The 25,969-nt window shown below is 39.1% G+C and overlaps 2 protein-coding genes across 8 annotated transcripts in view; both read right to left on the bottom strand.

The window, feature by feature from the left end:
- afap1l1a (actin filament associated protein 1-like 1a) overlaps window positions 1-18,267 on the bottom strand; it is an 87,503-nt gene extending 69,236 nt beyond the window's left edge. The window contains exons 1-2 of one of the 2 annotated variants that reach the window (XM_061927758.2): window positions 18,251-18,267; window positions 17,764-17,944 (exon numbers count right to left, since the gene is read on the bottom strand). In XM_061927758.2, the coding sequence (XP_061783742.2) occupies window positions 17,764-17,818 (55 nt within the window). In that variant the 5' untranslated portion in view covers window positions 17,819-17,944; window positions 18,251-18,267. The remainder of the gene's footprint in view (window positions 1-17,763; window positions 17,945-18,250) is intronic. The other variant, XM_061927760.2, reaches the window with a different exon arrangement.
- A 4,561-nt stretch (window positions 18,268-22,828) lies between these two features.
- Window positions 22,829-25,969, bottom strand: part of ablim3 (actin binding LIM protein family, member 3) — a 101,702-nt gene continuing 98,561 nt past the window's right edge. For all 6 annotated transcript variants that reach the window (XM_072912351.1, XM_061928052.2, XM_061928055.2 and 3 more), the window contains one exon: window positions 22,829-24,167. In XM_072912351.1, coding sequence (XP_072768452.1) covers window positions 24,054-24,167 — 114 coding nt within the window. In that variant the 3' untranslated portion in view covers window positions 22,829-24,053. The remainder of the gene's footprint in view (window positions 24,168-25,969) is intronic.

Here is a 25,969-nt window from a genome sequence, read left to right as displayed (position 1 = left end):
AAGACTACTCAGGTCCTTCGTATTGTGAGGCAGACGCACTAACCCCTCTTCCACCGTGCTGCCGTCATGAAACATGGAAAAATCAATTAAATACACAGAAGACATAAGTAAAGGAAATTAAATGAGCTCAAATATACCTACAAACTAGGCATAATGATGCTATATGTACATACAGCTAGCCTAAATAGCATGTTAGAATCTATTAGCTTGCATTCATGCAGTGACCAAATATGCCTGATTAGCACTCCAACAAGTCAATAACATCAACAAAGCTCACCTTTGTGCATTCACGCACAGCATAAAACGTTTGGCGGACAAAATGAGACGAAGAAGGAGTGGCATAAAACACGTCTTTCTGTGGCAGCATCGGAGAAAGTTATACACATAAACTGTTGAGTCACAGTCCACACATCGGTAAGTTCAAAGTCTGCTGAAATTAGTAAGACAAAACAGCGCTCGCCAAATACTCTCATCAGTGAAGCATGAACACAAACATATTAAACAGTAGGCTTTCTAACAATTAGGAAGGTGTGTGTCGTTTTTGTCCTTCTACAGAAACCATATTGCAACAAAAAACTTATTTTTCACCCCATTTTTTGTCCAATTTCATACATTTTTGAAAAAGCTCCATGGAGCCACCAGGGCGGCGCTAAAGAGCCGCGTGTGGCTCTAGAGCCGCGGGTTGCTGACCCTTGGTATAGTCCAACCTGTTGACACTGGCTACACTATAGTCCCATTTAAACTTGTCAAACGACAATGCCCAGGGTTTGTACACCTTTTCGATGGCCAAATTCAAGCACTTTTTAAGGACATTCATGATCAATTTTCCAGTTTTTCCAGTACCCTTCAAAAGGCGAAAACCAGTGTGAATCAATCCATAGCCTTGTTGTTTGAGGTCACCAAATGCTGTCTGTAGGAAAAATACGGAAAATCAGCTAAAACCTAAGCCTAACATTGAACCAGCAGTTATCATTAACTGAATGGGGCATAGAAAATGAAGCAGTGTTTCTGTAGACTAGTCAATGTCATTGGTGTTTGCAAACGTGTCTCCATTTTTGTTGTTTTTCAAATTTCTTGTTCTTTTTCTTACTTACAGCACTCAATGACATCGAACAGCACGGATTGAGTCACACAAGTTAAGTAGATAACCAAAATAATGGAGCAAAAAATACAGAGAACTATGTTGGATTTCTATTTTGCATACTTTGTAGCAGGCTACACGTGGATTTGGTCCACATTTTATCCAAAGTTTGTATTTGCATTTTCCATCTAATGTTCATTAAAACAACAACCTGCCGGCATGATGGACCGATGCACCACTGTCCTTTTGGGGGCGACACAGAGCTCTGGCATGACAACCTAATGTAAGGGCTCGTGCAAAGCCAACAGATAAAGCGTGCAGCTTTAATTTTTAAGGAAACGTATTTCATTTTTTTCAATTGTATAATTAGCCTATTGAGTCAGACTGCCGAGAAATATGATGAACATTTCCAAGCATTTACAAACGCTTCACCCAAAATTCAAGCACTTTTCAAACCTTGAAAACACAACATTAAAATCCAAGCATTTTCAAGGTTTTTAAGCACCCGTACGAACCCTGAATGCCATTGTGACTAAATTGCTTTGAAGTGAAGGCAAACAGCCACTTTTAAGTTCACTGTTCAGAAAACACTGCAGTGTGCAGTAACATTGTGCACAGTATCACTGTGGAAACCAGACAGCTGTGCCCAGAATGCACCATCACAGTCGTACAAATCTACAGTCTGCTCAGGGGAATTCCACTTAGATGTCTCTCATCGTCTATGACAGTGGTTTTCAAACTTTTTTTTCACCAATTAGCACCTCAGAAAACACTTGGCTTTTTAGAAACCACCATAATGACTAATAATATTACAGTAGCGTAATAAGCATAAATGGTCATTAAAAACAAGGCAAAGATTTTGTTTGACAAGTATATTTAATATTTTTGGCCACTGTAACATTACACAGAGTTTGAACAGTAACACTGTGTTTGAATATTTAATTAAGTGATTATTTGGCGTCTTACTAGATGGAGCCCACCTACCACAGTTTGACAATCCCTGATCTATGATATACAGCTAATGCCTAATGGCAAAGGAATATACCATTTTGTATAATAAAACATAAATTATTATAAATGTTTGCATGTATACAACAATAAGTCAAACGCACTTATGATTGAAACATGTCACTTGTTTTGGGTTGGGTTGAGTTTTTTTCTTGCCCTGATGTGGAATCTGAATCGGATGTCGTTGTGGCTTGTGCAGCCCTTTGATACACTTGTGATTAAGGGCTATATAAATAAACTTTGATTGATTGATTGATTTTGCCCTGATAGAGACAAAATCTTAATGTTTTCTGCATTATTGTTTACCATTAACAGTTGCATCACTCTCATTTGTGGATTACAGCGATGTGTCATCGGGTTTGTACAGTTGGGTGGGTACATACCCAGAAATGTTTGGCCAGTTATAGTTAATGTACCTTGGAGTCCTCTAATTCAGTGGTCCCCAACAACCGGTCCGCGGACCTATTGGTACCAGGCCGCACAAGAAATAAAAAAATAAAAAAATGTTTTTATTTTTATTTTTTTATTAAATCAACATAAAAAACACAATATATACATTATATATCAATATAGATCAATACAGTCTGCAGGGATACAGTCCGTAAGCACACATGATTGTTTTTCTTTATGAAAAAAAAATAAATAAATAAATAAATAAATAAAATATCCCCCATCCCCCCCCTGGTCCGTGGGACACATTTTGAAGCGTTGACCGGTCCGCAGCTACAAAAAGGTTGGGGACCACTGCTCTAATTAACCCTATTAACTACTACACTAAGGGCCTGATTTAGTAAAATCCAGATACCATGCGCTAAACAGCGTGTGCAAACACTAAAATTGTACTATTAGTGGGCATGTTGCATGTGATCTACTAAGAATGCTTGTAGAATTGATAGTAGGTGCACAATTTTGACTGTGACGGTGACCGGTTTCACTGCTGGATTCTAGAAAGAGGTTCCGCAGCCTCCGTAGCAGAACCTCCAGGTTCTGTAACAGCTTCTTCCCTCAGGCCATAAGACTCTTGAACGCATCATAATAATCCCCTCAATTCCCCCTCAAAATGGATTAACTCGCTGGAATATAAAGACAATATAACATACATCCATAAAGGTGGATGCATATGCAAAAGTGCAATACGTTTATCTGTACAGTAATGTATTTATTTATATCTGCACTTTATTGCTCTTTTATCCTGCACTACCATTAGCTAATGCAACAACATTTCGTTCTCATCTGTACTGTAAAGTTCAAATTTGAATGACAATAAAAAGGAAGTCTAAGTCTGTCTAACAAGTGATGCAGACCACCTTATTTAAATTAGGTTTTTACACATACTATGCGACTTTGTGGCGTTTTATGTTTTAAAACATGCAGCAGACAAATATGTACCACTTTTTCTGGGCATTTTAGAGACAGCCCTGCAGTGTGATCTACAACGAAACCCACTTTTTTAGCGCGTTAAAGGTGCGATTTGGGGAACGCTGGCATGCACTAACTGCAAGCGTGCGCTGGGATGTTCCAGACGCAAGAAAATGCATATATATGAAAAATTAATGCCATTAAAAAAAAGATCAGCTTTGCGTGCGCTATCAAGTTTGCACGTGTTTCAATACATGCAAACCTTAGGTACACCAAACATGATTTTATGGATATGGGAGATGTGAAAAATGAGGGGAATTGAGGTCAAGCTAAATAAAAAACTGGCAATGTTTGGGAAACAAAAAGTAAAACCTTACAGACATAATACTACCAAACGGGACCCAGCCCTTTACACATATAAATATATGGAAAGAATATTTCCTCTCAGTACATCCTGGATGCTGTTGTTGTAGCTGGGTTTTCTCCAGATTAGAATAACATTTCATTCACAGACAATAGTGAGGAAAGCCCCCAGGAACTTGGGAACCATCAAAAGCAGCTCTGTGAAATACAAAAGTACTTGACGTCACTCGAAACCCCAGCAAATCTTGTGAGACTTCAGCTTAGTGTGCAGGATAAACTCCACTGGTATGTTTTGATTTTTCTTTGGCTTTTTTGTACCGCCACGACAGGAGGGTAGTGAAGATTATACCACTGGAATTTGAACTTGTTGCGACATAGGAAAGTAGTAAACACTGTCTGTCCTAGCGGCGGTGGACAAAGTGGGTAGCACAATTCATTAAATAGCAAATGCATGCACAAATTAATTGGAGATGTTAACTTCAACAGCTTGACTAGAATAAACATAACCAGCAACACTTGCTTAAAGTCACTATAGTATGTTGTCTTTTACAAAACTTACGGTATATTGTAACTATAAAACACCGGTATATACAGTATATGTACACACATTATACTTCAGAAGTTCAGACATATTTAAAGGGGAACATTATCACAATTTCAGAAGGGTTAAAACCATTAAAAATCAGTTCCCAGTGGCTTATTTTATTTTTCAAAGTTGTTTTTTAAATTTTACCCATCACGCAATATCCCTAAAAAAAGCTTCAAAGTGCCTGATTTTAACCATCGTTATATACACCCGTCCATTTTCCTGTGACGTCACACAGTGATGCCAATACAAAAAAACATGGCGGAAAGAACAGCAAGATATAGCGACATTAGATCGGATTCAGACTCGGATTTCAGCGGCTTAAGCGATTCAACAGATTACGCATGTATTGAAACGGATGGTTGTAGTGTGGAGGCAGGTAGCGAAAACGAAATTGAAGAAGAAACTGAAGCTATTGAGCCATATCGGTTTGAACCGTATGCAAGCGAAACCGACGAAAACGACACGACAGCCAGCGACACGGGAGAAAGCGAGGACGAATTCGGCGATCGCCTTCTAACCAACGATTGGTATGTGTTTGTTTGGCATTAAAGGAAACTAACAACTATGAACTAGGTTTACAGCATATGAAATACATTTGGCAACAACATGCACTTTGAGAGTGCAGACAGCCCAGTTTTCATCAATTAATATATTCTGTAGACATACCCTCATCCGCTCTCTTTTCCTGAAAGCTGATCTGTCCAGTCCAGTTGGAAATGCATCTGCTTTGAGTGTCGCAGGATATCCACACATTCTTGCCATCTCTGTCGTAGCATAGCTTTCGTCCGTAAAGTGTGCGGAACAAACGTCCAATTTCTTGCCACTTTCGCATCTTTGGGCCACTGGTGCAACGTGAATCCGTCCCTGTTCGTGTTGTTACACCCTCCGACAACACACCGACGAGGCATGGTGTCTCCAAGGTAAGGAAAACAGTCGAAAAAACGGAAAATAAGAGCTGATTTGACTCGGTGTTTGTAATGTGTTTGAGAAAATGGCGGATTGCTTCCCGTTGTGACGTCATCGCTCCGAGAGCGAATAATAGAAAGGCGTTTAATTCGTCAAAATTCACCCATTTAGAGTTCGGAAATCGGTTAAAAAAATATATGGTCTTTATTCTGCAACATCAAGGTATATATTGACGCTTACATAGGTCTGGTGATAATGTTCCCCTTTAAAAACTGCAACAACTTGTAGTTATTATACATTTTAATTGTACAAAAAAGTACAAAAAAACCCTGATCCACACACCTTTAGAAATCCGTTATGTCATTCAAATCCCCTCCGTCTCCCGTTTCCTCTGGTGTCCCCCAGGGCTCTGTTCTTGGTCCCCTGATTTTTATCATTTACATTCTTCCCCATGGCAATATTTTCCGTAAATTTAAAATACATTTTCACTGTTATGCGGATGACACCGAGCTCTACATCTCAACCAAACCAACTGCCTCTCTTCCTCCTTCCTCCCTTACAGACTGCCTCAGTGAACTCAAGCAGTGGTTCTCATCCAATTTCCTTCAACTTAATAGCAATAAAACCGAAATCTTACTTGTCGGTTCGAAAACCATTCTCGCCAAAACCAACAGCTTGTCCGTTACTCTCTGCAATTCCTCTGTCTCACCCTCCTCCCTAGTCAAGAGTCTGGGTGTCATCCTCAACAGCACACTCTCCTTTCAAGCCCACATAAACAGCATTACCCGGTCTGCTTACTTTCATCTACGAAACATTAATCGTCTTCGCCCATCCCTTACCCCACATACTGCTGCCATACTAGTCAATATCCCGGTCACCTCTCGCCTGGTCTACTGCAACTCTCTCCTGTTTGGTCTCCCTCACAAGTCACTTCACAAACTTCAGCTTCTCCAGAACTCTGCAGCCCGGATAATCACCAGAACCCCTTCAATCCAGCACATCACCCCTGTTCTGCAGCAACTCCACTGGCTACCCATCAAACATCGTATCCACTTTAAAATAATTCTCCTCAATTTCAAAGCCATCCATAACCTCTCTCCGTCATATCTCTCTGACCTGTTCCATGTCGCCACGCCCTCACGTTCCCTAAGATCTTCTTTGTCCATCCATCTCACTGTCTCCTTATTTAAACTGTCCACCATGGGTGCCCGAGCTTTTAGCCGCTCTGCCCCACATCTTTGGAACTCTTTACCACCAGATCTTCGTAACTTAGACTCAATATCCCTCTTCAAATCAAGACTCAAAACACACCTATTCCTGACTGCTTATTCATTGTAATCATCTTTTCTTCTCTATCTTTGTTGTTGTTGTTGTTTTTATCCAATTTGATTTTATTTCATACTTGCCAACCCTCCCGGATTTTCCGGGAGACTCCCGAAATTCAGCGCCTCTCCCGAAAACCTCCCTGGACAAATTTTCTCCCGAAGATCTCCTGAAATTCAGGCACACAATATAAACAAGCATACCTGCCCAATCACGTTATAACTGTAGAATGATCAAGGGCGAGTTCTTGGTTTCTTATGTGGGTTTATTGTTAGGCAGTTTCATTAACGTCCTCCCAGCGCGGCAAAAACACTCAACAACAGCATTTCGTCTACCATAAAGCAGTTCGTCTGCCGTAAACAGCAATGTTGTGACACTCTTAAACAGGACAATACTGCCATCTAGTGCATTTGATGAAAGCACTTTTTGCGTGCCACAAAGCAATGCATCATCAGTGAGGGCGTTCAGCATGGTTAGAAAAATAGTGACAAATAGAACAAGGATAGACAATTCAACCCTTAACTCAACAATGAGTAGATGAGTGTTATGTGTGTGTATATGTGTAAATAAATGAACACTGAAATTCAAGTATTTATTTTATTTATATATATATATATATATATATATATATATATATATATATATATATATATATATATATATATATATATATATATATATATATATATATATGAAATACTTGACTTAGTATGTCATATATATATATATATATATATATATATATATATATATATATATATATATATATATATATATACAATACTTGACTTGGTGAATCCTAGCTGTAAGTATACTCCTCCCCTCTTAACCACGCCCCCAAACAAGCCCCAACCCCAACCACGCCCCCCACCTCCCGAAATCGGAGGTCTCAAGGTTGGCAAGTATGTTTTATTTGAGTGCCCAGAAAGACGCCTTATAAATAAAATGTATTATTATTATTATTATTATTATAAGGCATCAGGAAAGTTACATTTGTATTTTAAAATTGTTAAAATGTTACTTAAATCATTACCTGTACAATTAATTATGGGTTGAAATTGGGGACAGCTTGATCCATGAACAGATTCATAACATTTGTATTTTTTCTACATGAAAAATTGATGGAAATTCTTTGTTTGAAATATCCTTTGTTTTAGAAATCACCATTGTCATTATTATTTATTACAGTATTTTTTATTGGCGGAAGACCTGGATACACAACACTTTACTGTGCACAGGAGGTGGCGATTAAAAGAGTTGCAAAGAGAAGAAGAGAGTTGACAGCACATAATGACTTTCGTTTGCTGTTTTTAAAGCTAGAGTTTTTTTGGCCTCATTTGACTGCACTGGAAAGTCAGATGCAGTACAATGATTGTGTTGAATGATTACATGAACAACTCAACAGCTGTTCCCCGTTTGAAAAATGCAAATTGCACTATATGATATTAACATATGTCACATTGTTTGAACACATATTGTTTAATCAAAATGGGGTCACAAACTTGCAGCATGGTGACGACAGCAGTATGCATAATTAATTACAGAAACCACTATCATACTGTATATACAGCTTTGTCACCAGTAAAAAGCTGTCAACCCGAGCTCCACACTACATACGGAATGGATAGATGTGCATATGCATGGATGGAACAGGGTTTCCACAGTGCACTGCATGTATGCACCATTATCCAATAGACAGCTTTGTCCACAACTTCATCCATATGCTGCAGAGTAGCCTGACAATAGCCGCGATTCATCATTGACGCTGAGCTGCAAAAAAACAAAATCTCAACACTGCTTCTCTATGGGGACTGCCGCTCCCTTCTCTCACCCACCTGATGCTCCAATTCTAAGACAGAAACCATAACTTTATGACAAAGCTGCTCCAGATGGCTTCCATTCAAGGATATAGAGTACTTAGAGGCAACCACTGCTACATATTACTCGCTGTCTACTTTGCATTATCAATACTGTTGCAGCATCGCGTGCATGGCAAATAATTATTGGAGAGCATTCAAGGCCCTTGTTTGGTGTTTTGATAAATCATACAATTCATTATGGGTTGTTATAAATTAAGTTGTTATAAATTCCCAGAATAAGTTAGCTCATCTGTTAACAGTCTTTTAAATGGCACTAAAATTGTGAGGAAAAATGAACATTTTATGGCCTCATTGGGATCTCAACTACAAACATGCAAAATGAATGTGATCCAAATAAAACTGTGACCTGTGTTCTGCTCATAAAGATCTCTGCAATGGCGGACAACTATAAATCCAATGTATCCGCCTCTTGCATAAGCAGCAGGGAGGCGTCTGACTATCTTAACTCAGGTTATGAAAACATGTTGAAGCATTTTCACATCCATAAGTTGATAATAAAAGAACAAACTAACTAAAAAGAAATATCAAAACGGGGTCCATCAATTAACAGGTCGTTTGTATATAAGTTATACCATTTATTATACTTTTTTCTATCAGCAATATCATACTATGATATTATCGGTGTGAATTACTGGAAATTATTATTTTTTAATTAATACCCGTGATACTGTATGAGGCGATATATATTCTCTCGAGAATTTTTTTAAATAAAAATACCCCAAGCGATTCAGAGCTTTTTTTACTGTCACTCACACACAGCAGTGACCCGCTAGCACAGTGGTTCTTAACCTTGTTGGAGGTACCGAACCCCACCAGTTTCATATGCGCATTCACCGAACCCTTCTTTAGTTCAAGACAAACGTTATATGTTATTGGTAACACTTTAGTATGGGGAACATATTCTAAGTAACAAAGACTTAATTTAGAGTTATTTGGACACTAGGGGAACATATTCTAAGTAATAAAGACTTAATTTAGAGTTATTTGGTTAGGGTTAGGGTTAGGGTTATAATAAGGCCATGCCGAATAAGGCATTAATAAGTTCTTAATAATGATTAGTTGAGAGCCAATATGTTACAAATTTGCATGTTAATAAGCAACTAATTAAAGTTGAATATGTTCCCCATACTAAAGTGTTACCATGGTTTTGTTACTGGTGCATAAAATGAACCGTGCATGAACATCACCTGGTTCAAAGAACAAAACCAACACAGTGCATAAACTCACAACAAATTACACACCTGCAAATCAGTCAGCTGTTGCCGTATCCGTAATACGCCGATAGGGAGAAGTTTGTATTTACACGATGAGTCGGGTGTGTTTTGACCTCCGCCGAACCCCTGAGGCCGACTCACCGAACCCCAAGGGTTCGATCGAACCCAGGTTAAGAACCACTGCGCTAGCATCTCAAAGTTAAGGCTGGTACATACTCGTGGTGCTTGATAATTATCTGGCTGATATTAGGAATTATGATGTCACACCGATAAATCTGATAACATTAAAAATGTGATTCGATAGCGGATAACGTATAAAATCGCTTAAATGAGGCGAGATGAGCCTGTCTTCATTGTTGAAGTTTTTAACATTGCCATATGGAGTCTACTGACGGATATAAGTTAGAACTAGAGATGTCCGATAATATCGGCCTGATGATATTATCGGCCGATAAATGCTTTAAAATGTAATTTCGGAAATTATCGGTATCGTTTTTTTTTTTTATTATCGGTATCGGTTTTTTAATTTTTTATTAAATCAACATAAAAAACACAAGATACACTTACAATTAATACACCAACCCAAAAAACCTTCCTCCCCCATTTACACTCATTCACACTCATTCACACAAAAGGGTTGTTTCTTTCTGTTATTAATATTCTGGTTCCTACATTATATATCAATATATATCAATATAGTCTGCAAGGGATACAGTCCGTAAGCACACACAATTGAGCGTGCTGCTGGTCTACTAATAGTACTAACCTTTAACAGTTAATTTTACTCATTTTCTTTAATTACTAGTTTCTATGGAGCTGTTTTTATATTGTTTATTATTGTTTTACTTTCTTTTTTATTCAATATTTTTATTTATTTTTTATTTATCTGGTTTTATTTATTTTAGTTTTTTAAAAAGGACCTTATCTTCACCATACCTGGTTGTCCAAATTAGGCATAATAATGTGTTAATTCCACGACTGTATATATCGGTTGATATCGGTATCGGTAATTAAGGGTTTGGTCAAAATCGGAATATCGGATATCGGCAAAAAGCCATTATTGGACATCCCTAGTTAGAACTATATGCTACATTGTATTAGTAATGGCAACAGCGGAGGATCCATGTGCATTTACGAGCCAGTCTGCCCCACAACAAGAGGATAGAGAAAAAGAAGGAGCGTATTGATTAAAGCGCAGACTACAATGGTGGACTCGCGAAAGGTACTTCGGGTAAATATCTACCACATATGGACAATCCGCTTTCAAAAACGTCACACTTGTGGCAAATTCCAAATGGCTTGTTTGGAGGAAGTATAAATGTAGCCAAGATTGCTTTATAAATATCTCCGCCATGCCTCTATGGTTTGATTTCAAATAGTTGGGACTTATGCAGATCCCAAATATACAAACACAAGTAACAATAGGTTAAAAAAAAAATGGTTTTGCATAATGGGGCCCGTTTAAAGGCAAAATGGCTGTTTGTAACTTGACTTTAATATGTATTGTATTCATGTTACAGGCATGTGATTTGACCACAATGAAAAAGACTGAAAACATTTCCGGGGGTCTGGGGGTTTTTCACCAATTTAACATGCTAAAATTAACAAAGACAGCACCATTTGAAGAAAATATTTTAGTGTTTAAAGACATGAAAACATCATTAATAGAACATACCTTGCTTCAAGTTGTTTATTATGTTTTTGGCGTTTCGCATGTACTTCCAAAGCCTTGAAACCTTGTGATCCATAGTCAATATTATCATGACACCACGTGCACAAAATCTTTCCGGGACGATCGATTTTCCGAATAAAATCACCGAACAAAGTCGTAACTTCCTTCTTCCCAACAGTATCAGTGATTTCCCTTTCCATCCAGTCCCATCGAAACTTATTTTTGACATGTTTATCAAATTCTTTTACTCGTAAAGTGTCCTTTCTCTCGAGAACCGACATCGTTTACATATGGAAAATGGCGGTAATAACCATTATGAATGATGACGTTATTAACGTCATCATTCATAACAGATGTCCTGATTGGTCACAAGGAACATATCGACCAATCAACTACGGCGTAATATAAACTACGTCTTGAATCTTGATTTAGGGTCGGAAAAAAAACGGAAAAACGGGAGATAATAAAAAAAAATTTCCCGAGATTAAAAAAGACGGAATTCCGACTTTAGACGGAAAAATCACATGCCTGATGTTAGCATTTAAGATATGAGGATATATCCAGGATATGAGCAGTATCACCTTGAATTTTGCAAAGTGAGATAATCAATCACTTCTTATACGATAATTAAATTATATGCAGGGTTTATCATTATAACTGTAATTGTTTAATCCATATAATTAACAAACAATAAATGGTGAGTTAAATCTTCATTACATAACACATTCAGGATATGTAATTTTCGAAGTTTGATGGCCCTGAGAGCACACCAGTCTCCTGTGGGGTTTATGCAAACAAAGCCCACATAGTCACTAAGGCGAAATACCTGGATGTTCCTAATCTGCGTGTTGAGAGAGTAAGAGATGACAGACATGGGATTTGTTTGGACCTGACAACATCCGCTTGTATGCTGTCATAGTGATGCAAAGCTGGGACTTGTCAGCAAAAAATGAAGAGATGAATAGATTAGTTGTATGGGAACGTATGCTATTTCCTTGCACCATTAAAAACTGCCCATAAACGTTGGTCCTCTAATCAGTATTGCATGTTTACCAGGCTAGAGGCATGAAGCCAGACTTTATGGTCCTACAAGTAGTAAAAATATACATTAACCATCATCTGCGACTGGTGATCAAAAACTCCAACGAAGTAACTTGCAAAATGTTAAGAATGATGCTATGCACCTCAGGCCAAACACCACAAAAAAGTAGGGGGGGGGGGGGGCTGCTTTTGTTCTTTTGTTTCCAGTAACACAATGTAGTGTAGTGCAGGCTGCTCCCAGCAGAAAACACACACTTGAACCAGTTGCACTTTTTGTATTGTCTCAACAGTAAACCACTGCAGGATTCTCTGTGAAGAGTTCACGAGTGGGAGGCATATATAATAATGTAATAATGATAACCATAAGTGGACCATCTCAATGCCTATCCCAGCTGCACTCGGGCGGAAGGCGGAGTACACCCTGGACCAGTCCCCACCTCATCACAGGGCCAACACAGATAGACTACATTCACACACTCGGGCCAATATAGTGTTGCCAATCAACCTATCCCCAGGTGCATGTCTTTGGAGGTGGGAGGAAGCCGGAGTACCCGGAGGGAACCCAAGCAGTCACGGGGAGAACATGCAAACTCCACACAGAAACACCCAGAGCCCAGGATCGAACCCAGGACCTTCGTATTGTGAGGCACACGTACTAACCCCTGTAAAGTATTTAAGACAAAACCTTTGTTAAACGTGACAAATTATTCCCGTTAGTTGGCTACAAGTCATTTATGTAAATTGCAATCAGAATCAGAAATACTTTAATAATCCCCGAGGGGAAATTAAGATTTTCAGCACAATCCCATTCAAGAGCAGACAAACATTACAGGGAGACAGAACAGGATCGCTGACGGGTCTGACAACGTCCGACGCCCCTGACAAAAAAGGTGAGAAACAGGTAAACGCTGGGGTGAGGGGCGGAGGGTTGAGAAAAAAATAATTAAGTCTAAGCTTGGGCCCCTGGAGAGGGGGTCCAGACTGAGGTCAAGGGAAAAAAAACTCATAGCCATAGCACACATAAACATGTGTGTAAGAGGGAAACATCAAAGAACACAAAGGACATTAAAGACATTAAAAGAGCAGAGCTCATGCAACCAGCCACAAAAGTAAAAAAAACACACAAAAAAAAACATACACACCGTATTTTTTGGATTATAAGAAAAAACAAGAAAAAAACAAGAAAAAAACTGCCATCTTTTTTGTAGTTGTATTCCTTTTTTATTATCTTTATTATTTTCTGTATTGATCCTACACTATTATTGTTTTTTTTTTTTTTATTACATCTGATATGGCTTTGCCACGGTTTACTTGCTTATTTTATTTTTTTATTTTTTTGTGACTTTTTATTTTGTATTGTTTTGCATCTGATCAATTTCTGTGACTTTCCTTTTCTTTTTTAAGTGTGAACGGTGGAGAGGTCCTCGAGAGGTGATCTTGGGATCACTTCCTGAGGATCCTTAATGCCAAGGAATGTTCATCCATCTTGCTATGATCTGGATAGCCTGCTGAGCCTGAGCAAGAGCGGGATGGATGGATATATATACAATATCTGGGTATTTTTTCTAATAATGTTTATACTGTAAACCTTGATTTGTTAAAGTTTAAGTGCACCTCTCTCCTCAAGTGTGCATGTGAGTGTGGATGTGTGATTGTATGAAGGCTTTGCGTTAGCAAAGTATGACTGTTAAATGTGATTTTAACTGTAAAATTCAATAAAAATATTTGCAAAAAAAATTTAAAAAAATACAAAAAAAAAACCATACACCGTATTTTTCAGACTATAATTGCAGTTTATTTATAGTTTGGCAGGGGGTGCGACTTATACTCAGGAGCGACTATAAATATCAAATAATATTATTTAGCTCATTCACGTAAGAGACTAGACGTATAAGATTTCATGGGATTTAGCGATTAGGAGTGACAGATTGTTTGGTAAACGTATAGCATGTTCTATATGTTATAGTTATTTGAATGACTCTTACCATAATATGTTACGTTAACATACCAGGCACGTTCTCAGTTGGTTATTTATGCGTCATATAACGTACACTTATTCAGCCTGTTGTTTACTATTCTTTATTTATTTTAAATTGCCTTTCAAATGTCTATTCTTGGTGTTGGGTTTTATCAAATACATTTCCCCAAAAAATGCGACTTATACTCCAGTGCGACTTATATATGTTTTTTTCCTTCTTTATTATGCATTTTCGGCCGGTGCGACTTATACTCCGAAAAATACGGTACACTGTGGTGGCCTTTGCGGTGTTCCACGCCATCGTCTGTTGGGGTGGGGGGAGCATGGCCAGAGACAGGAGCAGACCCAACAAAGCAACCAAGAGAGCCGACTCCACCCTCGGCCGCCCACCAGCTCTCGGCCAGTGTCCAGTCCGCATGGATGAGCGAGGATTAATTCAATGTCACTTCCTCTGATTCTAATTCAAGATGGTGGAGCTATTTCACTGCAAATTCCAATTCTTGCACTCGGGCTGAAGGCGGGGTACACCCTGGACAAGTCCCCACCTCATCGCAGGGCCAACATTCACACACTCGGTCCAATTTAATGTTGCCAATTAACCTATCCCCAGGTGCATGTCTTTGGAGGTGGGAGGAAGCCGGAGTACCCGGAGGGAACCCACGCAGTCACGGGGAGAACATGCAACCTCCACACAGAAAGACCCCGAGCCCGGGAATAGAACCCGAGGGTCTTCGTATAGTGATGCACACGCACTAACCCATGGTCCACCGTGATGAACACGCACTATTCCATGTTCTACCGTGCTGCCCAAATGAAATTCCAAACTGGGGAATTGACAATAAATCTACTTTTCTTTTTTCTTAGAGAGAAGAGTAAAGCAGTCGCAAAAAGATCATTGGATACACCAGTACAATCTAATACTGTTATCATGAATTGATTAACGTGGACCTTGAAAAACTTATTCGGGTGTTACCATTTAGTGGTCAATTGTACAGAATATGTACTGTACTGTGCAATCTACCGTATGTTCCGCACTATAAGGCGCACCTAAAAACCTCCAATTTTCTCAAAAGCTGACAGTGTGCCTTATATATGGACCAATATTGAGTCACATGTCTCGCAACCCCAGCCTCTACTGTAGCGTCTATTCTATGCGCCTTATAATGCGGTACGCCTTATAATGCGGTGCGCCTTATATATGAACACAATTATAAAATAGGCTATTCATTGAAGGTGCACCTTAAAATCTGGTGCGCCTTATAGTGCGGAAAATACGGTACTAATAAAAGTTTCAATCAAAAACAGTCATTTCCAACCATTGTGCTGCGACATTAAATGGAGAAGTTATGTTTTTGTTTTTCACTTTTTCTATTTCATGATGTTTTGAGGCCAACAAGGAAATCACGTGAAATTAGAAGGCATGATAAAATGGTAATTGTGCATATTATATCATATTTTTGAACATGTGAAAATAACTGCTCCTAAGGAATGGACAGTGTGCCAGACAACCACACGGATACAATTAAGAAGTTATCTCTCTTTTTAATACTATTTCATTTCAGTTTCAGTTTATTTGGAACATGCATACGATACAATGTAATGCATCACATATTTCCAGTTGTTTCATTACAGCGCTTCCGAAAAGGAGTAGGAAGAAGCAGAGCTTTTTTAATCCTACACTGCAAAAACTGAAATCTAAGTAAGATGAAATATCTCAAATAAGGGTGATATTTGCTTATTTTCTGTCTGATAAGATAATTCTTCTCACTAAACAGATTTTATGTTAGGGTCTTATACTTGTTTTAAGGGTTTAGGTCCTAAATGATCTCAGTAAGATATTACAGCTTGTTGCTGAGATTTTATGACCTATATTGAGTAAAACATGCTTGAAACTAGAATATCAACTGTTGCAAAGTTGTGTCATCAACACTCACAAGTATAAAACTACTTTTTTAAAGTAATCATTTCTTATTTCAAGCATGAAAAAAAAAAATCATGATTTTGACACAATTGTGTCTCATAATTAAAACAGATTTGCTGTTTTATTTTCAACGAAACAATAGAAATACGTACTCATATAGTAGCACAGTTGGCACAGTACAGTAAACTGACTTATTAAACATTTAACATTTCAAACTATTTTGAACAGAAATAGTTCATGCACATTCAGATAAATTCCTCAAAATTACAATTAAAAAAATTTGGGCCGGGGGCCGGGCTGTATATATGCGCACTAATAAACTGAAAGAGCACAAACTTGGCGCGATGATGTCATGTTATCGATGGAAAAATGCATTTTTAGACCATATGATTTGCCTGAGCGGCTAGTAAACCCCGAGAGTAACAAGCGGTTGCCTTGTTGCCTTCCATTAAGAACAATAAATTAGTTTTTAGTATAAGATTGCTGGTTTCAAGAAATGTAATGTCGGGCGCATATCATTATGTCAACATAATGGCACGAGTATTTACTTCATTTAAGAATATTTTTCAACATATTGAGCAAAAAGGTCTCCCTTTTTTTCTACCAAGAAAAGTGCACTTGTTATTAGTGAGAATATACTTATTTTAAGGTATTTTTGGGTTCATTGAGGTTAGCTAATTATACTTGTTTTGAAAAGTCTTGACAAGCCAAATTTTCTTGTTCTATTGGCAGATAATTTTGCTTAGTTCAAATAAAAGAATTCTAATTTTTGTATATTTTTTTCTTGTTTTTGAACACTGACTTTTTGCAGTGTACCATTTGTCATACTATAGCAATTGTATCCCATTTCCTTGTTCTCTGTATAAATAAATAATAAATGAATAATACACCATAGGGAGTAAACAACTATTAAATACATAAATAATCTTTATCTCAAAAGAAAAAAAGGGTTCAATATGTTCATAATTATTGTTCTGTGTACTTTTAATTATTGTATTTGAACATACTGTATTTTATTAGTCCTACATGTTTTCTGTGTACACTAAGAGACTTAGACGTTAATATATTGTAGGTGCAGCACAAGTTCACATTTATGAAACATAGAACTGGAACTAGATGTGCAGTACACTGAGGTCCACATGTAATAGATTAAGCTTTTATTTTGAAAGTTGCGTCATTTTACAGGTGTACATTGCTTTAATAAGAAAACCTCCAGTAATGCATCCATCCCATGATCCCACTTTGAGAACTGTGCTAATAGAGGAGTAAAATGTCATTAATACATAATGTAAAACTAAGTACTTTTTAAATGTTTGTATTTTTTTCAGGAGATGCTGCAGTCAGGGGTGTTGCAGAATGCACTCACAGTGGGCGTGAGAGTCAAGTAAACGCACCACGCTCAAGACGTTTTTGTGTTTAAAAACTTACATTTAGTGCCGTTTGAATTCATCCTGCAGGTGATGGCGTCCATGTGAGAGTTCATGCACTGTCAGAGGACGCCCATGATTCCTGGTGCTCACTTTGAAAGAGCCCCGGTCTTGTAGTGCAGGGTGGACTGGGGGAAACCACGGAGGAACACGCTGCTGGCTGCTCCGCCGGGTCCTAGAACCTGCCATGTTACAACGTCAACTTTACGACTCTGATTAATAAAGTATATAAACGATTCGAATAACATTTAGTCAAATGTGCTGTGTGGAAACAGTTATTAGCGTTGTATATACAGTTAAAAAAATGCAAATGTGATGTCAAAATGTTTTTAAAGGTCACATTTTAAATGCTATGCTAGGCTATGCTAGCTGCTCACTGAGATAGGTAAGATCTATTTTATCTATCGCCGTAACCCGTACAGTATATTAAATTGTATAATCCAACAATATATCTATCATCCAATCCCATATTGATTATCCATACATACATAGTTTCAGGTATGTCAATTACTTATATAAGAATGAAGACAAAAATAGACCGCTGTCATTTACTATACTGTACCTTTAAGGTCCCACCTGCTAAAATTAAAGTTCAGTTAAAGTTGAAGTGCCAATGATTGTCACACACACACTAGGTGTGGCGAAATTATTCTCTGCATTTGACCTATCACCCTTGATCACCCCCTGGGAGGTGAGGGGAGCAGTGAGCAGCAGCGGTGGCCGCGCCCGGGGAATCATTTTGGTGATTTGACCCCCAATTCCAACCCTTGATGCTGAGCACCAAGCAGGGAGGCAATGGGTCCCATTTTTATAGTCTTTGGTATGACTCGGCCGGGGTTTGAACTCACAACCTACCGATCTCAGGTGGGCGGAGACAAATTTACCAATATCTACTCCAATGGGGGTATATATTTGTATTTATTTTGTCACGGCCCGGGCATATTCTAATGCACACTCGTCTGTGCACACCTCCAAGAGCGCACCTGCGCGCACCACTCTACTACTCAGTGGCCAAGTGGTTAGAGTGTCCGCCCTGAGAACGGTAGGTTGTGAGTTCAAACCCCGGCCGAGTCATACCAAATGGGACCCATTACCTCCCTGCTTGGCACTCAGCATCAAGGGTTGGAATTGGGGGTTAAATCACCAAAAATGATTCCTGGACGCGGCCACTGCTGCTGCTCACTGCTTCCCTCACCTCCCAGGGGGTGATCAAGGGTGATGGGTCAAATGCAGAGAATAATTTCGCCACACCTAGTGTGTGTGTGACAATCATTGGTACTTTAACACTCCTGCAGAAGCTGCGCCGATGCACAGTTGCAATCAATCAGCACTCATCACACCTGTCGTTCTTAAGCCAGTGCAGACCTGCGTTCCGGGCCAGAACGTAGTTTCCTGTTTTGTACAGTAAGGACTCGCAATCAAGCTCTATGCATACTCTCTCTGTGTTTCTCCCACCCGTTGTGTTTCACTTGTCTCGTGTCCTCCTTGTCCATCCAACAGCAGACCTCCGTTCCCGCGTCACGAGCTGTGTGTCTCGTCTCCCCGTGTTCCCTCTGCTTCCCTGACTGCCTCTTGGATCTCGACCTCCCGCCTGGACACGGACATTTGACGCCTCGCTATCGCCTCCGACTTCCTGCCTGTGCTCACAGACCTACGAGCCTGCCTCGCCCCATATTGGACTTCCGCACCTCTCGTTCAACACTACCGGTAACACACTACAGTTAATTCACACACATAGTCGCACACGTACACACCCTTATGGCTTAGTCACACTCCATACCCTTGTTTATTAATATTATTATTTATATATATTATTTCACATATGTAAATAAATAGAGTTAATATGACGTCCCTCCTGTCTGTGCCGTCTCCTTCCTCCTGTACACGTGACATATTTATTGAAAACTCAGGAAATAAAGAGGGCTTTGGGATCAAAAAGCCAAAGTATTTAAAAGAGCTAATCCCGTACTTTCATTTTGCTTTTGTTTAGTTATTTTGCACTATGTACTTTATTTTGCTTGAAAAATGGTAAACTGTGAGCGTAACAGAAAGCAATAAAATATGTTTAATTTGTTGTTTAGTTTGCCTAAATCTTTACCCTGTGTTTTATTCTGATTATAATCATTATCATCAACAAATAAAAGGCAAAGATATTTCAATAATCAAAGTAAAGGTATAGGTCAAAACTCTCCTTTCATTTACAAACCCCGTTTCCATATGAGTTGGGAAATTGTGTTAGATGTAAATTTAAACGGAATACAATGATTTGCAAATCATTTTCAACCCATATTCAGTTGAATATGCTACAAAGACAACATATTTGATGTTCAAACTGATAAACATTTTTTTTTTTTTTTGCAACTAATCATTAACTTTAGAATTTGATGCCAGCAACACGTGACAAAGAAGTTCGGAAAGTTGGCAATAAATACTGGTAAAGTTGAGGAATGCTCATCAAACACTTATTTGGAACATCCCACAGGTGAACAGGCAAATTGGGAACAGGTGGGTGCCATGATTGAAATGAAATGCTCAGTCATTCACAAACAAGGATGGGGCGAGGGTCACCACTTTGTCAACAAATGCGTGAGCAAATTGTTGAACAGTTTAAGAAAAACCTTTCTCAACCAGCTATTGCAAGGAATTTAGGGATTTCACCATCTACGGTCCGTAATATCATCAAAGGGTTCAGAGAATCTGGAGAAATCACTGCACGTAAGCAGCTAAGCCCGTGACCTTCGATTCCTCTGGCTGTACTGCATCAACAAGCGACATCAGTGTGTAAAGGATATCACCACATGGGCTCAGGAACACTTCAGAAACCCACTGTCAGTAACTACAGTTGGTCGCTACATATGTAAGTGCAAGTTAAAACTCTCCTATGCAAGGCGAAAACCGTTTATCAACAACACCCAGAAACGCCGTCGGCTTTGCTGGGCCTGAGCTCATCTAAGATGGACTGATACAAAGTGGAAAAGTGTTTTGTGGTCTGACGAGTCCACATTTCAAATTGTTTTTGGAAACTGTGGATGTGGTGTCCTCCGGACCAAAGAGGAAAAGAACCATCCGGATTGTTTTAGGCGCAAGTTGAAAAGCCAGCATCTGTGATGGTATGGGGGTGTATTAGTGCCCAAGACATGGGTAACTTACACATCTGTGAAGGCACCATTGATGCTGAAAGGTACATACAGGTTTTGGAGCAACATATGTTGCCATCCAAGCAACGTTACCATGGACGCCCCTGCTTATTTCAGCAAGACAATGCCAAGCCACGTGTTACATCAACGTGGCTTCATAGTAAAAGACCGTGGGTACTAGACTGGCCTGCCTGTAGTCCAGACCTGTCTCCTATTGAAAATGTGTGGCACATTACAAAGCCTAAAATACCACAACAGAGACCCCCGGACTGTTGAACAACTTAAGCTGTACATCAAGCAAGAATGGGAAAGAATTCCACCTGAGAAGCTTAAAAAATGTGTCTCCTCAGTTCCCAAACGTTTACTGAGTGTTGTTAAAAGGAAAGGCCATGTAACACAGTGGTGAACATGCCCTTTCCCAACTACTTTGGCACGTGTTGCAGCCATGAAATTGTAAGTTAATTATTATTTGCAAAAAAAAAATAAAGTTTATGAGTTTAAACATCAAATATCTTGTCTTTGTAGTGTATTCAATTGAATATGGGCTGAAAAGGATTTGCAAATCATTGTATTCCGTTTATATTTACATCTAACACAATTTCCCAAATCATATGGAAACGGGGTTTGTACTACTTGTCTGTTAAAAGTGGGGCCTATGGACCACTGTGGCCCACAGCTTTTTTTTATTTATTCTGAAGGCCCTGTGGGACATTCTAAAATTACTCTTACTAAAAAAAAAAAAAAAACATAAAAAGTGGCATAAAAGACAAAACAGGTCCAATGTTTAAAGGTTGTTTGCTAGATTTTATTTTATTTTTTGAAAATCTATATATTGTACGGGTTTTTAAAATGAAAACTGTCAAAATGGCCCGCATCTCTTGGTTTTGCAGTGGAAAAAGTTTGGATGTCCCTGCGTTAAATAATACTACACAGTATGTAGTATGTACTTTTCAAGTATTTGTCAAAAATACAAACAACAAGACAGAATGTAATCATAACTTTAATTTTAGTGACAAAATCCAAAAAAGTACTCAAAGGAAGCAATTCATCAACCCTGGTTCTTTAGCGACGTGAAATTCCTTCAAAGCATTTCCGTGTTATCAATCATAACCCCTGAAGCTACAAAAATTATGATTAGACTAATGTATACATAAACCATCTTATTGCAATAAGATAAAAACAAACAAACATTTTTTTCAATATGTATTGCACGTTCTCAAAATTTATTAATTTTGGATATTGTGACATCACATTTATGTGTACTGTTAATCTGTGTATTTGGTTTGCAAGTTTAGGTCAAATTACTTTTGAAGCACTGAATCCACTTAGTATTAAAGGGGAACATTATCACCAGACCTATGTAAGCATCAATATATACTTTGATGTTGCAGAAAAAAGACCATATATTTTTTTAACCGATTTCCGAACTCTAAATGGGTGAATTTTGGGGAATTAAACGCCTTTCTAATATTCGCTCTCACGTTGTGACGTCACATCGGGAAGCAATCCGCCATTTTCTCAAACACTGAGTCAAATCAGCTCTGTTATTTTCCGTTTTTTCGACTGTTTTCCGTACCTTGGAGACATCATGCCTCGTCGGTGTGTTGTCGGAGGGTGTAACAACACGAACAGGGACGGATTCAAGTTGCACCAGTGGCCCAAAGATGCGAAAGTGTCAAGAAATTGGACGTTTGTTCCGCACACTTTACCGACGAAAGCTATGCTACGACAGAGATGGCAAGAATGTGTGGATATCCTGCGACACTCAAAGCAGATGCATTTCCAAAGATAAAAGTCAAAGAAATCTGCCGTCAGACCCCCATTGAATCTGCCGGAGTGTGTGAGCAATTCAGGGACAAAGGACCTCGGTAGCACGGCAAGCGATGGCGGCAGTTTGTTCCCGCAGACGAGCGAGCTAAACCCCCTGGATGTCTTGGCTCACACCGTCCCTTATGCCACCGAAGATGATCAAGAGAAGAATATCGACCCTAGCTTCCCTGGCCTGCTGACATGAGGGTATGTCTACAGAATATATTAATTGATGAAAACTGGGCTGTCTGCACTCTCAAAGTGCATGTTGTTGCCAAATGTATTTCATATGCTGTAAACCTAGTTCATAGTTGTTAGTTTCCTTTAATGCCAAACAAACACATACCAATCGTTGGTTAGAAGGCGATCGCCGAATTCGTCCTCGCTTTCTCCCGTGTCGCTGGCTGTCGTGTCGTTTTCGTCGGTTTCGCTTGCATACGGTTCAAACCGATATGGCTCAATAGCTTCAGTTTCTTCTTCAATTTCGTTTTTGGCTACCTGCCTCCACACTACAACCATCCGTTTCAATACATGCGTAATCTGTTGAATCGCTTAAGCCGCTGAAATCCGAGTCCGAATCCGAGCTAATGTCGCTATACCTTGCTGTTCTATCCGCCATGTTTGTTTGTGTTGGCTTCACTATGTGAAGTCACAGGAAAATGGACGGGTGTTTATAACGATGGTTAAAATCAGGCACTTTGAAGCTTTTTTTAGGGATATTGCGTGATGGGTAAAATTTTGAAAAAAACTTCGAAAAATATAATAAGCCACTGGGAACTGATTTTTAATGGTTTTAACCATTCTGAAATTGTGATAATGTTCCCCTTTAAAAGGTGAGTGCACAATCAGGGGGAAGAATTAAATTGTGAAAATGAACGGATCATATTCTAGCCGTCATCCGCGCTGGTCATGTGATCATTCACACAGATAAAGTGACATCAATTATGCACTGTGACTACATTCTACTTATTGAGATTGCTGGTGCTGCACACTCAAACTTAGAAAGCATAACAAATAAGGCAAAGCCAAAGTTTCTATTAAAAGCATCACGTTTTCAGGGTGCACACGTGCCTTCAAAAAGTCCTTCATAATAAAGAAATGCACAACATGGCGTCTACACCTACGAGTCTGTATTGCTTTCACACCACTCCAGCACATGAACACACGTCTTTTTTTTTCTTCTTTCTCTGTGCATAAATGTCTACGTAAACCCCACAAGTCTGTGCTGGTGTGCCCACATTTTGGTTCATTGCATGAGGAGATCAAGAACAGGTTCTCAGCCATGGCAGTGAAACGGTGCAGAAATATTCTCTCTGGATGTATGGCAGTGTTTTAAGTCCGCACGTTAGAAGAGCCTGGCCTGTTTTTTGAGCTCGTTCCTCTTCCATAAAGCCAGCCTGTCGAAATCCTCGATGGTCATGCCAAACACTTGGCCAAACTCTTCTGGGGAAAGGTGACGCTGGAGGAAAAACAAGGAAAATGTCTCAGTATTCCAGAAAAAACCCCAACAAGAGTTGCACAACAAGTTCGAGACACAATCATGCACTGCTGCAATTCTGGCAAGACTTCATCAAATCTCTTTTTTTTTTAATGCCATAAAAGAAGACTGAACAGTGACGGGAAAAAGCCTGTATATGTCATGTCTGTGTAATCATGTTTTGTTTTAGTCATGTTTTGTTTTGTTTTGTTATTGGACTCTTTAGTTTCTGGCTTTTCACTCCCTTGTCATGTTTCCATGGTTACCCATTAGTTTCACCTGTTCCACGTTTGGACTCATTGTGCACTCTTGTTTGTCACCATAGCAACCCATTAGTTTTCACCTTTCACGTCACGCACCTGTTTCACGTTTTGAGTCACGCACCTGTTTTCGTTAATAATGTCTGTAGTATTTAAGTTCATTGTTTTCAGTTTGTCTTTCTGGCGACATCCCGCATTTATGCTTCTACACACTCTCCACACACCCTTAAGACCCTTGCTGCTCTTTTTTCATGCCGGTTTCTCGTCCAAGTAAGTTTTCTTTATTCATGCCATAGTTTGGAAGTTTTGTTTAATTGTTCATAGTTTCTGCCTTTGTGCAAGTTTTGTGTTTATAGTCAGTTTTGTACTTCCGCCCTTGTGCGCGCCTTTTGTTTGCTTCCTTTTTTTTGTAGTTATAGTGTTTAAATAAATCATGTACTCCCCTTCACGCCACGTATGGTCCAAATCTTTTGCACCTCGGGAGAACAAACCACGCCACAGTCCCAGTCGTGACAGTATATATTTCCAAATGCCGAAAAGTATAAACCTCTCCAGTCAAATTGACTCGGACAAAATGGGACTGACCAAGAGTGTAATTTTCAGCGATTGTTTGAATGAGTCCGACATCGAAGAAAATGGGTTTAGGTCGGAGTTTGAATGGAATAAATTCAAAGACTCAAGCCAAATGCGATCCCGTGAAACAGGAGAAAGACTGAGAAGAGCCTACCAAAAATGAGAGAAAAAGAAGGTAAGTATTGCATTTTGCGTCCTCTTCTACTGATGTTTTCCTAGGGATGCTTGAGGACATGCTGAAAGAGCATGAGTAAACAGAGACTACGGTGTCTATGGAAGAGAATTTGGAAGAGCAGGGAATTCAGGAAATTACGATTATTTTACATTTATTTTTTACATTTCATAATTTCAGTTCTAAAGTAAGTCAGTGAGTAAGTAAGTACCACTGATAGTCACGCACACTAGCTTGTTCCACCGACTGGGAGACGAGGGGAGAAGTGAGCAGCAGCGGTGGCCGCGCTCGAAAATCATTTTGCTGATTCAACCCCCAATTCCAACCCTTGATGCTGAGTGCCAAGCAGGGAGGTAATGGGCAACGTTCCCTCTAAGGTTGCTGTGCGTACTGCTCACGCGTCCTCTGCGCACAGCAAGTCTATGCCGCGCAAAAAATCAAATCCCACTCTATAGAAAATAAACAAATCGTTTGTTTTGTATGATTTTGCAATGCAACTGTGAGTAACAGGTGACGAAAGGTGGCCACAACAGATAAAACAATGTTTGTCAACACTTAAATTATTGTAACGTCCGTGGAGACACTTAATGGAGGACAGGAATTCCATCGGTCTCTTTATTTAGCGAAATTGTTTGTCGGCCATAACCACACCAAAACAATATAATAATTGGTCCGCTTGGCTTTGTTGTTACAAATTCGTCCACTAGGGAGCAACATGACTCCAAATAGCTTGTGTGAAACTGTAAAAGAAGCCACTCTTGCTTTGTAAAGTTTTTTGC

The sequence above is a fragment of the Nerophis lumbriciformis genome, linkage group LG35 (genome assembly GCF_033978685.3).
Source record: "Nerophis lumbriciformis linkage group LG35, RoL_Nlum_v2.1, whole genome shotgun sequence".
Lineage (NCBI taxonomy): Eukaryota > Metazoa > Chordata > Actinopteri > Syngnathiformes > Syngnathidae > Nerophis > Nerophis lumbriciformis.
This window is presented reverse-complemented; position numbering and strand designations above follow the sequence as displayed.